The 15630-nt window shown below is 42.7% G+C and overlaps 1 protein-coding gene across 6 annotated transcripts in view; it reads right to left on the bottom strand.

The window, feature by feature from the left end:
• Window positions 1-15630, bottom strand: part of LOC109903547 (rho guanine nucleotide exchange factor 2) — a 63249-nt gene that overhangs the window by 20730 nt on the left and 26889 nt on the right. For 3 of the 6 annotated variants that reach the window (XM_020500322.2, XM_031788689.1, XM_031788692.1), the window contains 7 exons: window positions 5705-5867; window positions 3885-3952; window positions 3583-3646; window positions 3146-3278; window positions 1182-1291; window positions 703-846; window positions 146-396 (listed from right to left, as the gene is read on the bottom strand). In XM_020500322.2, the coding sequence (XP_020355911.2) occupies window positions 146-396; window positions 703-846; window positions 1182-1291; window positions 3146-3278; window positions 3583-3646; window positions 3885-3952; window positions 5705-5867 (933 nt within the window). Of the gene's footprint in view, window positions 1-145; window positions 397-702; window positions 847-1181; window positions 1292-3145; window positions 3279-3582; window positions 3647-3884; window positions 3953-5704; window positions 5868-9771; window positions 10092-15528; window positions 15585-15630 lie in introns of those variants that run through there. The other 3 variants (XM_031788693.1, XM_031788691.1, XM_031788690.1) reach the window with 3 other exon arrangements.

Below are 15630 nucleotides of genomic sequence, written 5' to 3'. Positions count from 1 at the left end.
TTCTCAGGTTTTGAAAAGAATGAATGATCCACTAGGATGGTAAATGTATAGATCACATATTTTATTTTGTAATTATTCTTAACCTTTATTTAACTAGGCAAGTCAGTTACATAAGGCAGTAGGTATAATTCCCATGTCTTTCTACCTGTTCCAGTAGCACATCTCCCAGCTGATGGATAGTGAAGTTGTAGGTGCTGCCAGGCTGTAGGCTGTGGTTGCGCCGGGTGAGCAGCTGTGCCAGGAAGCGGGCATGTATGGCGGTGAGACGGTCGAGGCAGGGGAAGATGGCGTGCACCACGCCCGGCTCAAGCTGCACCTCCTCCAGCATGCCCTGGCGGAACACCCTCTCCATGATGCGCAGCGTCCGCACATGGTGCAGCTCTGTCTGGATCAACTCTGAGGAAGACAGAAACGCAAAGAAAGAGTCGATCATGTAACATGTAAGATCTGGCGAAAGAACATTCATATTTTGCTCTGTTCATAACCTGCCAGAAACACACATGACAATTTGGGAGGAAGCACAGGGTCAGCTGCACCCCTGGAGCTATGTCGGAGTTAGGTACCTTGCTCAAGGGCACAACAGTAGTGGACTGTGGCTATCTGAAAGAAGTAGCACCCTCCAGTTTCCACTTTTTCATTGTCCAGCCCATGGCCTTTTCACCACAAAGGGAAAGAAGTTCAAGTGCATGTCACTGCTCTCACCATAGATGACGTCCTGCCGCTTGATGATGTCTTTGCGATGCGTCTGCAGGTAGCCCGAGTCCACCGCCATGCTCCATGAGTCCGCCTCAAAATCCCGCCCCTCAATCTCCATTTCCTCCAGCATGGAGGTGTAGTACTCTTCCCCTGAGAGAGGAAAACATTCATCCAGCGTAAACAACAAATGGACAAAAACAGACCATCAATGCCTCAAATGTTCACAGTTCTAAAGTTGCTCCTAACAATCTATCGTTTTTTCATATCACTTTCAAGGTAGACATGGACATGACAGTTGCCAATATCCATTTTAGGTTCCCGAATCCCTGAGGCTTTCCCTACATAACGGATGCAACCTTGTCCCAGACACAAAGACTTGCATAAGATACACAATCTGTGCGCCTAGACTTAAGATCAATAGCAAATACAGAGCACAAATAGCCCACATTCAATCCCAGGAAGGCACAACCATATCACTGTCTTACCCTCATCGTTGAGCGACTCCATGGACATGGCTCTGTTCCTGAAGTTGAGCGAGTCTGTGGACTGGGACAGGATCCTGCGCAGCCCCAAGGGAGAGTCATCATTCAGGTTCCTATGTAGAGGCAAGGACGAGGACACACACACACACGGACAAAAACACACATATATATACACATGCACCAAGAAACACGTATAATATACACATGCAGGTACAGTATACACACACAGAAACCATCAACATAAATATGTATGAGCACACAGAAAATACAAAACAAAAACGGTGATATAGATACAAATCACACAGACGAAATACACGCGCACGCACACCCATCCATGCATTGGGATACACAGAGACACACATGTTTACAATGGTACAAATTCACAAAACACACCAATGTACGAGCCACTGTGAATATTATCATTCATGCTTATGTCCTGAGACACACACACACACATACAGATGAGGCACATGTCATGTGTAGATAAACATGTTAGTTCACACATTCAGTAGACTGGAATCTGCCACTGCTCCTCTATCACCAACTGCTGACAGTTATTATACATGTCTGAACCGTGTAAGATCAAACCAAAACTGATAAAACCCCACACAAACACACTTTGGAAAGTATTCCGACCCCTTGACTTTTTCCACATTTTGTTACGTTAAATCTTTATTCTAAAATTGATAATAATTTGTTTCCCCCCCTCATAAATCTACACACAACACCCCACAATGACAGTTTAGATTATTTTGCAAATGTGTATTTAAAAAAATAACTGAAATAGAATATTTACATGAGTATTCAGACCCTTCGCTCAGTACTTTGTTGAAGCACCTTTGCCAGCGATTATAGCCTCAAGTCTTTCTGCGTATGATGCTACAAGCTTGGCATACCTGTATTTGGGGAGTTTCTCCCATTCATTTTGAAGATCCTCTCAAACTCTGTCAGGTTGGATGGGGAGCGTCGCTGCACAGCTATTTTCAGGTTTCTCCAGAGACGTTCGGGCTCTGGCTGGGACATTGACTTGTCCCAAAGCCACTCCTGCATTGTGTCTTGTCTTGTAATGTGTCTTTCACTAAGGAGTGGCTTCCATAAAAGGCCTGATTGGTGGAGTGCGGCAGAGATGGTTGTCCTTCTGGAAGGTTTTCCCATCTGCACAGAGGAACTCTGGAGCTCTGGCAGAGTGACCATGGGGTTCTTGGTCACTTCCCTGACCAAGGCCCTTCTCCCCCGTTTGCTCAGTTTGGCCAGGTGGCCAGCTCTAAGAAGAGTCTTGATGGTTCCAAACTTTTTCCATTTAAGAATGATGGAGGCCACTGTGTTCTTTGGTACTCTTCCCCAGATCTGTGCCTAGACACTATCCTTTCTCGGAGCTCTACAGACAATTCCTTCGACCTCATTGCTTGGTTTTTGCTCTGACATACAGTGTCAACTGTGGAACCTTACATAGACAGGTGTATACCTTTCCAAATCATGTCCAATCAATTGAATATACCACAGGTGGGCTCCAATCAAGTTGTAGAAACATCTCAAGGATGATCAAAGGAAATGGGATGCACCGGAGCTCAATTTCTTGTCTCATAGCAAAGGGTCTGAATACTTTCTGCAAACATTTCTAAAAATCTATTTTTGCTTTGTCATTATGGAGTATTGTGTATAGATTGATGAGAAAAAAAGAATCAATTTTAGAAGAAGGCTGTAAGGCAACAAAATGTGGAAAAAGGAAGGTGTCTGAATACTTTCCGAATGCACTGTAACACACACACACACACACACACACACACACACACACACACACACACAGTGTGTGGGACTTTCATTTCTACTATGAAAAGTGTATATGTGGCAGACATATAGGCATGATGTCACTATTAATGTCAATGACAAGATTGCCTGAGGTTTCTCTCGTACCCTTCCCCTTCTTTTTCTGTTTTGGCCAATGAGCAGGTGGAGGCGGGGCTCACCCTGTAATGTTATTGGTGGAGACGCTCTTGGAGAGGGAAAGACCGGAGCGTCCACGGCGCGAGCCCAGCAGGGATTGGCGGAGGTTGTCAGAGTGGTAGATGGCTGAGCTGGGGCGTTCCCTCATCATGGGGGCTAACAAGGAGTAGATATAGGAAGAGAAGAGGAGTAGGAGGAAGAGGGGAAGGAAGAAGAGGGAAGAGAAATATAGTAGAATAATGGAAAAGGAAAACTAAGTGGAAAAGGAGTCTCCACAGATGCAATTAAGGGGTTTAAAAGTGAAACCATAGCAACTCATGCTCAATTGCAAAACTGACATTGTTATTACATTCTAGTCCAATAGTGAAAAATAATTTTCACTTCTCGTATGTAATAAAGAAATCGAAATGTGTAGCGTGTGTGCCTATGTGCGCACGTTTGTGTGTTTGCATGTACTCACTTTTGGTACGAAGGGTCACGTTCTGCAGAGCTGAGTTGTTCCTCATGAGAGCCATCTTCTGTTGCTGTGGTTACAGAATACAGTTCAATATCATATACCACGGCACTTATTATTAATACTTGTATATGTAGTAGAAAAAAGTTGCAATATACAGATAGCATATCAAAAGGCATATATCCATATTCATTCATTAATGTGTATTTCTTGTGCAATTCCCACAATTTTGTGTGTCATGGAAAGGCACCAGTCTAATGTTTAAATTATATACATTATATATTTACTCAGTATTTATCATCTCTTACCCTCTGTTTCATTTTGGCACAGTTGGGCAACGTGTCTCGACAGCGGTTGTGTATGGTGACACTACAAGCTGTGAGAAAAAGAAACACACAAGACTCAACTCAACTATTTTCTCTCTCTCCTCTCACTCTCAATGTCCCCCTATATAGATATTTTGTCCCTCATTCTGTTCCTCTATTTTATGTCATATCGAATATGGAGACACTGAATATATGGTGAGCATCTCCCGATCTTTCTCCCCCCTGCCTTTGTTGTGGCCATTGTTTCAAATAACTTTGACTTCCTGTACAGGGTTTGTGAACCGGAAGTAAGGGTTTAGGTAACTGCTGGAGGGGAGGAGACCCAGGGGTGTTTTGGAACCCTCTAACCCAGTTCCACTGCCCCTCCACCGCCCACCCTTAACTGACCTAAATCTGGACTTACACACTGAAAAAGGCAATCATGACTCCCTATGAGATCTTTTAAAACAATATTTTGAGTGAAGACTGTTTTTGCTATTACTTATATTCACCTGTTTGATTTGGTGCTGTGAAATCAAGCCAAACAAAGTTGAGTGTTCTAGCATCCATGGTATTCAGGACATTTTTCCCAACCCCTAAATGTTACCGGAAACTCATTTCCATATTTCATAATTGAGTAATAGGAATTAGAACAACGCTGTAAGACTAAAACAAAAAGAGTGACCTTTGATCTCTAACTCCCCCGCAAAATAGGAAGAACCTGCAAGGAACTGAGTTAGTAGCGCCTGGCTATGTTAATGTGGGATATCAGAAAAGAGCTTGGTGCAGGGCCAGCACAGGTTGCACTGTTCTGACACAACACCGAGACTATTATCTGAACAGGGGAATGCAGTCCTGATACTACACAGGGTGTTTGTTATCTGTGACCAACCCTCTGTCTGGAAAACTGCATCAGGTTTGGTTGAGAAAGACAATGAAGAAATGCTACCCAGCAGAAAAAGTGAAGTAGGGGAGGTGCACCGGCTGACAGCATAACAGGAAAGGGAGTGTGTGTGTGTGACATGAGCATGACTGTGTCTATATTTGTGTGTGAAATGTTTTGCCTGTGCGCATGACTGACACACCTTGGCAGGTTTTGCGTAAATTAATGTATATTTGTGTGTGAACTGTGTGGCAAAATGTTTTCCTGGAATTTACATATTTCAAAAATAAATACTAAGCATAAGACCCAAACCAAATGTATCCCAGCACAATCTATTGTAAGTTAAATCAAATGTAATGAAAACACATTGGGCTGAAGCTCTTCTAGGCCAATTTGGTTGTGATGACAGTGGAGAGGTGTTTTTGAGTGGGTGTGAAGCTCCCCATCTCCAACTCTCACCCATTATCTGACTGCATGTAGATCAATGTCCATAATCAAACTATTTTAACGGAATTGATCGTCATATTGTAGTTTATTACTGTGTTGTAGCTTGTTTGGAGTGTTAACCGGTTTAACAGAGCGTTAACAGGTCGATTTGGTTGGAAAGGAATGGTATAGATTGTTCCATTTGGTAGTGCCCCGATATTCTGCCACTATAGAGTGATGTGACAATGTATGTCCTGATAAATGATGATGCATTATTTTAAAGCATCTTAGGGTTTTAGAGATACAGGGTATGGTTTGTTTTTGAGGTGCTTTTGTGGTTTGCTGAGGTACTCTTTTTGTGTAGCTGAGGCCTGAATCTGAAGGATGTGGTGGGTAGGCAAGGCTTACTTGGTCAGTTAAGGGACACTATAGAGGGGTGCTGTGTGTGTGTGTGTGTGTGTGTGGTAGTAGTTTAATTAGTAGTGGTAGTAGCATTAGCATTAGTAGTACTCACTGGGGCAGCTGAGGGCCTCCTTGGCAGTGATGCTCTTGTTGCATGCTGAACAGAGGGTGGTCCCCGACACGGTGAGGGAGGTGAAGAGGTGCCCATTGCTGTAGCGCGCCTCCCTGTCCCGTGCCTCTTTCTCCCTCTCCCTCATGCGCTCTTTCTCCTTATTCTGGAAGGAAATTACAAAAGAAGAGAGAAGCAGAATGCACTGATTACATACAATGGCACAATTGACATGAGGTGGACAGGTCACAGCCTTTTGTCTGTTGTCATCCAGCAAAGGAAGTAGAAAGGGAAGGCTTCCTCTTTTGTGGCTAAAATTGGGCAGGGTGAACTGTTGCTAGGTCAACAGCTGCAAAAGAGGGACTTCACGAGACTTGATTCCCTGTGTATTAGAACAGTATGTATGGGTATGTCTCAAAACCAAATGTCACTGTAAAAGTAAGAGCATTTACAAGACCAGTCAGAACTTTGACAGCGATGACCAACAGAGGATGTTAATATGAGAGAGAGAAAGATCGATGATTCCAGCATGTTACACAACATAGGCCTATAATGAAACAATAGACGTGGGTCTTCATTTTCACAGTTTTCTCCACCTTCTTACTCACTACCTCCCACTCGCTCTTCCTTCTGTCTCTTTTCTCGTTTGGAGGTTGCTATTGAAAATAAATTTGGAGGATGCCTTGTGACCGTCACAATAAAAAAGGAACCCACAGTAGCCAGAATGACTGTCCAACATTCTATAAAATCAAACACTCTGTAGTTTTCTATTATAATAATATTTCCAAGTGGTAAATGTCTAGACAATGACCGTCATGGTGTTTTCCACCATCTCATAGCCCACACAGCACTAACACACCTGATAAATTGTCTGGTTGACAAAACAAGACTTAATGAGTAGATTATTTGTCACATCAGGTTGAATTGTGTGTTAGGGCTTGGCCAGAACAAAAATGTGAGTGGAGGGGCAGGATTGGAGAAACACTGCTCTGAATCCATCCAGAGACTACTTCTACAGTTTCGTTTTTTATTTATATAGGTTTCTCTCATTGAGAGAAATGTCTTTTGCAAGAGTGACCCGTTCAAAATAGCAGCAGTCGGCATAGTGATGTTCAAAAGTTAACATTTACCAATACTACCTTTACATTTTAGCATCATCACCTCAGACTTTGATATGCTGGAACAGGTCTTCGAAACCTCTACATCTGCATTGTCCCTAATTGCTGGTCAATGTTGGTGCACTTGTTTAAGGTCAAATGTTATTTTGATGCAGCTATGCAAAGCACTAACATTTTTACAGGAAAACAACAAGAACTATACCAACTAAGTTTAGAATGAGTCATTTCTGATGCGTCAGAGGCAAGAGCACACTTCCCCTCTCCCTTTTTGCACGCTCCTCTTCTCTCAATATACAGCCTAGTACTGTAGAATTGGCTTAGGTGCTAATGTGAGCAATACATCAGGGAGTGAAAAAAATAGATGGTGTGTGATGGAGACAGGCAGCTATAGTTGTCCTCCCTATAAATGCTGTTTTAGCCGAAGTTAGTTTGTGCTCTCATTAAAAGGTGTCAGGAGCATAACACTGCGAAAGACATGAGATTACGGACGGAGTCTATAGGGGTGATTCATTTTATTCTCTTCCACCTGCTTACTTCACTGAGTCACTGATAAACACACAAAGTATGTTTCACACCTCTATGTGTGCGTTTCCTAGAATATCCATGTGTCCTGTGTGTTGGTATGTGCGGTGACATAAAATACATGTGTGCATGTATGTGTGTGCTTATCCTCCAGGTTAGGGACTGATCTGTAATTGCTGTGTGGATTGAGGTGGCCCTGTAACCTGGTTTCTTTCCTCTGGAGGGATGCTGGAGCAAAGCAGAGCCCGAGGTGGATTTAAGTTTAGTCTCCCTGAACGACAAAAAGATAACGAGGAGTCAGTCTAATATTGGCCAGAGTGTGTGTATATATGTGTATATGTGTGGTGTGTAGTGTATGTGAGAGTGTGGCTGTCTCTGGATCAGGTTCTGATGTGACATTTTCTTTATACCTTCAACCTGACACACAGCTCTGTAACGCACTAGGTCATTGCGCTCTACGGGAAGTCATATGCTCCATCTCTCCCTCCCTCCGTCTCACACACATGCACCATCTTTCTCCATCCATCCCTCCCTTTCTCACTCACTCGCTCCTTCCCTCTCACTTTATTTCTAACTCTCGTTGTCCTTCGCCCTCGGCCCTCTCGTTTGAACACATTGCCGCCTACAGTTTCCCCTGTGTGCTATAGATTGCAATAGCTCCCTCCCACCTGTACTGTAGGAAGTATTCCTATTTCATTTGGTTAAGTTCAACACAACCACCGACCATACATACTGGTAGCAATACCAATTAAAATAATAAAATACGGAATCACAGTGACGATGGTGGTTTATACTCTAGTCACTATTTTAGCAGGGTTCGAATTACAAGGGTGTAGGAGTGCTAGGGACTATCAAAGCAAATAAGAGCCCGTAAAGGCTTTCAAACATCAACAGCAGGGGTTGTAATAAGTGTTTCAGTAAAAATATTGACTTTGATATACTAGGGCAGTGTTTCTCAACCTTTATTAGGGACCGACCTGGGTTCAGATGGTATTTGTTTTTTCCCCAAAGACATAAATCGCTTGACCTCACCTGGTGCAAAGAAACCAAAATAATACTCCCAAAAGTGCAAACCCCACCCATATGGCACTCCAAGCAGGCTCTGTAAAACACTCAAAAGTATTTAAGAGAAAACAAATACTATTTAAACTCAGGTCTGATTAGTGTAACGGAGTTGATGTGTAATTTGAACTGAGGATACCAGCAAAATTACTGGAAGCATAGGTGTGTCCTGAATTGGAGTTGACCATGCAAGCCTCTAACTGTCCAGTTTGTAGTAGTGTATGAGTGCCCAATAGATTTGGTGGCACTGACCCCAATACTATGTTCAATAAATATGCAAAAGGAATACACAGGCATACATGTGCGCACATACACCCCAATGTAGGAAAGTGATGTTTATATGGCGCTGGCAAGCCAAGGTTCTCTGCCATCCACTGTGCCTGAGAAAACAGATGATATCACACCAACAGAGTGGCATTTCTATGGCAACCGTTGCTATAGTCAAACACACACTGAGCACAAATGCATGTAGTCCTCCCTTACACACAAGATCACTACATTAACAAAACTAAGGGCACATTCAGTCCTCACTCCCTGAAACCAGCACACACACACACACACACGCATACATAATTCGATACTGATATTGCATACAGGATCTCGATAAAATCAAACATGCAGCCATAGACCAGCGCTGTCCAGGAGAGCAGAAATCCTCATTGAATCAGTACCTGCTGTATCAGTCAAATAGGATAGGAAGGCAAAATGGTACACACAACATGTCATATTTTAATATTGCATGCTTGCATGATAAGAGCATGATGCACTGTTGTTGTAACCTGCTATGTATGGTGTACAACATCCATATATAATTCTGAACAAACACTGTACAGAAGGATGCTTCTTCCAATCAGAAAGATTACATGAAACAAAAATGGCAAAACTTCCAACATAGGCTGTATAAATATATCCTAAAAACAGCCAAATGTAAACTGTTACTCCGAGTGACCATGTTTGCTTTCTAGTATGTGGTAACACTTCTGGGTGCCGATGCGCAAAATAATGGCGCCTAGGGAATCATGACCAAACAGAAAAAGGTGATGAACAGTATACGTTTCCAGCATACCCAGACCAGTTCTCACCATACAGGCACATCATTGGAAAGCGCGTGGCTTGCTTTTATAAAGCATCTCCATATTGCGCAAACTTCCTGAAAAATTGCCTACGTGCTTCTGCAATGATGATCGCAATCTAAACGTTATTATAACCAAATGTAAGATAATGCCTCCAATTCTAAAATGACATTATACTTTAAAAATTGTATTAGTTGTAAGTACAGATGCTCTCGAACAAAGTGGTTGTTGCGCATTTCACTTTTCTTGTCAGAAGTTTGTCAGTAATAGTAAGCCTCCAAAGTCATCTACTCACCCGTAAACTAATCTCTCTCATTCTCTCTTGTCGAATTTTTGACAGATCCGCGACTCTGGACATGGTGAGAATCGGATCCCTTCCTCTCCAGTATGATAAATCCTTATAAAGGCTGAACGCTTGTAGCTGTCAAGCAGGTACTTCAAATATCCGCCTGTTTTGGTCTTCCCTGAGAGGTTAACGCTAAAGTAGTTATATGATTATATGACCAGGGTAAATTGACTGTGTAATAACCAAACTATTACGCCTTTACAAAATAGCGCGTTCAACTTCTCCAACGTTTCGGTCTCTGATGCTGCGTAAGAGACTTTCTCATACAGGAAATTCGGTCGTTTTTTTTGCACTTCAGATGATCCACCATCACGCCTACTGGAGGAGGTTTCATAGTTTCAGAACCAGCCTCTCTTTCTCTCAATTCTGTTGTATCACTCAATGCGCTATGCTAACACAGAGAAAAAAAAATGGAAGGAAGTAAATCAAGAAAACTTTTGAGCTCTTTCTGGTACATGAAGATTGGGGGAGAGGTCACTAAATGTAAAAAAAAAAAAAAAAAAAACACGCACACACAACATGCTAGATAAATGGACAAGCACAGGCTAATAATATTCCATAAATACTAGAAATCAAATATTCACAAATATGTTGAAATAAGATGACTGCAACATCACATGTAATAGCGGAGAAATGCATTACCAATTTACACCGAGGGGACCACTTCCAATGATGACATAATCAATGCCTTGTCAATTCATATGGACATGTTATATGAGTTGTAAATGCATTGTTGATAACAATCTCATATTAAATTGCATGTTTTGATCATGTCATTCTCATTTAAACATTTTCTATGGAGGAAAGTGGGCAGAAAATAGCAGCATAAACGTTGAAGCTGTAAGAAATGTAAAGTGGGTGGGGTGAGTGGTTGCCAAAATCTAGGGACATTTTGAGGAGAGGCTAATGGTTACAGTCTCCTGGCAACGCTGCCTCAACATCGGTTGCCAACTCTATATGCCTGGATTGTGTTTATTAAAATGGAAGAAAACAGACCGAAACAGGGAGGGTGTACCTGGACTTGCCCAATAAGAAATAGTGCATTTGGTTTGAAAACATTTTCCGTTGCATGACCTAATGAACACAACCCAGCGCTCATATGGTTGTAGGAAATATAATTTGTTTATAGTTCAAACTGGGCTTGAGTAGCTATTAGCTAACACCCAACAAACAAAGGGAGTATTGGACTAACTAGCGCTACTTGTCATGAAGTCCTTTGACACAATTTGTTTGAGAAGTGTTTTTAAAATGACAAATAAGGCTATTGGTGAATCGGGACTTCAGTTGTTATAGCTTTTATACAGTACCTTTCAAAAGGAGAGGAAGCACTTTTCTTCATTCCCTCTTTCGGTTCTCTCAACTGTATCCATCTCATGGCATCTCTCCATTCTCTCAGCTCTTTAAATGTAACTGTACCCCTCTGTCCATCTCTCCCCCAATCACTCTCCTGGCTAATGATCAATATATCAGCCCATTAGAAGGGTGGCAGTTAAAGAGGACAGATTGTGTGGAAGCCCACCCACAACACAGCAGTTTCAGCACTGACTTACTTATTTCCCCATAAGATTCACGACTATGTTCATACTAAGCCGTATGCAGAACTTCAGCACAATCATGACTAGGTCGGTTGCCGGGGGGGGGGGGGTGGGGGGGTGGTACAGGCTTTCAGATATAAAGAAAAGTTGGCAATAGTTGGTGGAAAAACGTATTGGCTTGAAAGGTGTATTTGACTCCCTCACACAGTCACGCTCTACCTTTCTCCTACCCGCTCTCTATCAGATTCCCATCCCAGTGTGCAAAATTTGACACATGATATCTTAATGACAATTTTCTGTATTTTTGATGATTAGATGAAGATGTGATACTTTGGTCAGGATTTTTTTAAAGGAGTTAGCTGGATGTCCAATAGGTAGTGGACCATTCTTGATAAACATGGGACTTAACTTAAGTGTGAAAACCCCAGCAGCGTTGCAGTTCTTGACACAAACCGGTGAGCCTGGCACCTAGTACCATACCCCGTTCAAAGACACTTAAATATTTTGTCCTGCCCATTCACTCTCTGAATGGTACACAAACAAAAAACATTTGTCATAAGAAACTAGCTCCCTGGTATACAGAAAATACCCGAGCACTGAAGCAAGCCTCCAGAAAATTGGAACGGAATTGGAGCAACATCAAACTGGAAGTCTTCAGACTAGCTTGGAAAGACAGTACCGTGCAGTATCAAAAAGCCCTCACCGCTCCTCGATCATCCTATTTCCCAACTTAATTGAGGAGAATAAGAACAATCCAAAATTCTTTTTTGATAGTGTCGCAAAGCTAACTAAAAAGCAGCAATCCCCAAGAGAGGATGTCTTTCACTTCAGCAGTGATAAATTCACAAATATCTTTAACGAAAGATCATGATCTTTAGAAAGCAGATTACGGACTCCATCTTTAAATCTGCGTATTTCTCCAAAGCTCAGTTGTCCTGAGTCTGCACAACACTGCCAGGACCTAGGATCAAGGGAGACACTCAAGTGTTTAATAAACAGCCCCCTATCCACCGGATGTGTACCAAACTCACTAAAAGTGGCAGTAATAAAGCCTCTTGAAAAAGCCTAACCTTGACCCAGAAAATATTTTTTTGAACGAATCGGCCTATATTGAATCTACCAATCCTCTCAAAACATTTTTAAAAAGCTGCCTTCCTGAAGACAAACAATGTATACGAACCACTTCAGTCTGGTTTTAGACCCCATCAAAGCAGTGAGACTGCATTCATGAAGGTGGTAAATTACATTTTAATGGCGTCAGACCGAGGCTCTGCATCTGTCCTCGTGCTCCTAGACCTTAGTGCTACTTTTGATACCATCAATCGCCACATTCTATTGGAGAGATTGGAAACCAAAATTGGTCTACACGGACAAGTTCTGGCCTGGGTTAGATCTTATCTGTCAGAAAGATATCAGTTTCTCTCTGTGGATGGTTTGTCTTCCGACAAATCAACTGTACATTTCGGTGTTCAAGGTTCCAATTTTAGGACCACTATTGTTTTCACTATATATTTTACCTCTTTGTGATGTCATTCGGAAACATAATGTTAACTTTCACTGCTATGCGGACAATACAGAGCTGTATATTTCAATGAAACATGGTGAAGCCCCAAAATTGCCCTCCCTAGAAGCCTGTGTTTCAGACATAAGGAAGTGGATGGCGGCAAATGTTTTACTTTTAAACTTGGACAAAACAGAGATGCTAGTTCTAGGTCCCAAGAAACAAAGAGATCTTCTGTTGGATCTGACAATTCATCTTGATGGTTGTACAGTCATCTCAAATAAAACTGAAGGACCTCGGCATCACTCTGGACCCTGATCTCTTTTGATGAACATATCAAGAATATTTCCAGGACAGCTTTTTTTCCATCTTTGTAATGTTGCAAAAATCAGGAAATCTCTGTCCAAAAATGATGCAGAAAAATTCATCCATGCTTTTGTCACTTCAAGATTAGACTCCTGCAATGCTCTACTTTCCGGCTACCCAGATAAAGCACTAAATAAACTTCAGGTTAGTGCTAAACACGGCTACTAGAATCTTGACTAGAACCAAAAACTGTGATCATATTACTCCAGTGCTAGCCTCTCTACACTAGCTTCCTGGGTTTTTTGTGTGTGTGTTTTTTTTAACCTTTATTTAACTAGGCAAGTCAGTTAAGATCAAATTCTTATTTTCAATGACGGCCTAGGAACAGTGGGTTAACTGCCTGTTCAGGGGCAGAAAGACAGATTTGTACCTTGTCAGCTCGGGGATTTGAACTTGCAACTTTCTGGTTACTAGTCCAACGCTCTAACCAATAGGCTACAGTTTTAAGGTTTTACTGCGAACCTACAAAGCTTTACATGGGCTTGCTCCTACCCTTCTTTCCAATTTGGTCCTGCTGTACATACCTACACGTACGCTACTGTCACAAGATGCAGGGCTTCCATACTGTCCCCATAATTTCTAAGCAAACAGCTGGAGGCCGCGCTTTCTCCTATAGAGCTCCATTTTATGGAATGGTCTGCCTACCCATGTGAGAGACGCAGACACGGCCTTGACCTTTAAGTCTTTATTGAAGACTCAGCTCTTCAGTAGGTCCTATGATTGAGTGTAGTCTGGCCCAGGGGTGTGAAGGTGAACGGAAAGGCACTGGAGGGTTTGTGCCGTGGGGGAGATCTTCATGGGCTGTACTCGGCCTTGTCTCAGGGTAGTAGGTTGGTGGTTGAAGATATCCCTCTCGTGGTGTGGGGGCTGTGCTTTGGCAAAGTGGGTGGGGATATATCCTGCCCGTTTGGCCCTGTCCGGGGGTATCGTCGGAGGTCTACCTGGCCTGATGACTCCTTGTTGTCCTGAGTCCACATGGTCATGCTGCTGCTCCAGTTTCAACTGTTTTGCTTGCGGCTATGGAACTCTGACCTGTTCATGTGCTACCTTGTCTCAAATCTGCTGTTTTGGACCCACTCTCTCTACCATATCTGCTGTCTCCAACTCTGAATGGTTGGCTATGAAAAGACAACAGACATTTACTCCTGGAGGTGCTGACCTGTTGCACCCTCTACAACCACTGTGATTATTATCTGACCCTGGTGGTCATCTATGAACATTAGAAAATCTTGGCCATGTACTGTTATAATCGACCAAACCCCACAGCCAGAAGAGGACTGGCCACCCCTCAGAGCCTGGTTCTGTAAATTTCATCCTAGGTTCCGACCTTTCTAGGGAGTTTTTCCTAGCCACCGTGCTTCTACATCTGCATTGCTTGCTGTTTGGGGTTTTAGGCTGGGTTTCTGTACAGCACTTTGTGAGATCGGCTGATGTAAAAAGGGCTTTATAAGAAAAATGTGATTGACATACACAATCCGTCTCAATTGTCTTAAGGCTTAAAAAAATTCTTAAACTTGTCTCCTCCCCTTCACCTACACTGATTGAAATAGATTTAACAATTGACATCAATAAGAGATCATAGCTTTCACCTGGATTCACCTGGTCAGTCTGTTACGGAAAGAACAGATATTCTTAACATGTTGTATACTCAGTGTATGTCAGCCTCTTGAAGGACGTAGGGATTGAACGCCAGTCTTCGGGGTTATACACATATGTGTCAAGAGACGGGAGCATTACCACTCACCCATGGGCTCTATACTGTCGTCTTTTAAAAAGGCTTCATCTTAGGGAGTCTGCGTGGGAGGGAAAGGGTCCTCTTGATTTTGAAGGACATGTTAATGGGTGGTGGCAGACACTGACAGAGTGACAGTGTGACACGTTTGACTGTGCTGCCTCTATTAGTCCTCTCCCTCCACAGCTCTGGTGAATTTTGGTCGGCATGAAACCAAAGCGTTGCTGTGGGTTACCGCTCCGCTGCAGAGCCAGACCGCTTTGTGGAGAATTGTGTGTGCCTGTGTGTGCGTGCGTGTCGGTGTGACTGTGTGAAAACCAATGCAAGTATGTGTGTGTATTTTGAGTCAGCAGCGCGTAGGTGTCTCCATGGACAGATATGCTCCTGCTCCAGTGAGATAATGACCAGGTGCTGGGAGACTTTACCCACAAACCCTGTATTCAGTCCAGCACAGGGAGACCAGGACAAAATAACCACATAGGTGTGTTTGTTTGAATGTGTTTCATAGTGTGATAATGTAGCAACAGCAGAGAGCAATGTTATTCTGAGTAGCTTGTTTGAATTATACTTACATTTGTTCTCTGTTGCAATCCAGAAATATGGCAGAACAGAGGATAGGAGAAGGAGGCTACAGGAGAGAGGAGGGGGCAGAGGGGTGGATGACTGTACCTACA

This window comes from Oncorhynchus kisutch, linkage group LG14 (genome assembly GCF_002021735.2).
Source record: "Oncorhynchus kisutch isolate 150728-3 linkage group LG14, Okis_V2, whole genome shotgun sequence".
Lineage (NCBI taxonomy): Eukaryota > Metazoa > Chordata > Actinopteri > Salmoniformes > Salmonidae > Oncorhynchus > Oncorhynchus kisutch.
The sequence above is the reverse complement of the archived record's forward strand: the minus strand, read 5'-3'. Positions and strand labels throughout refer to the sequence as shown.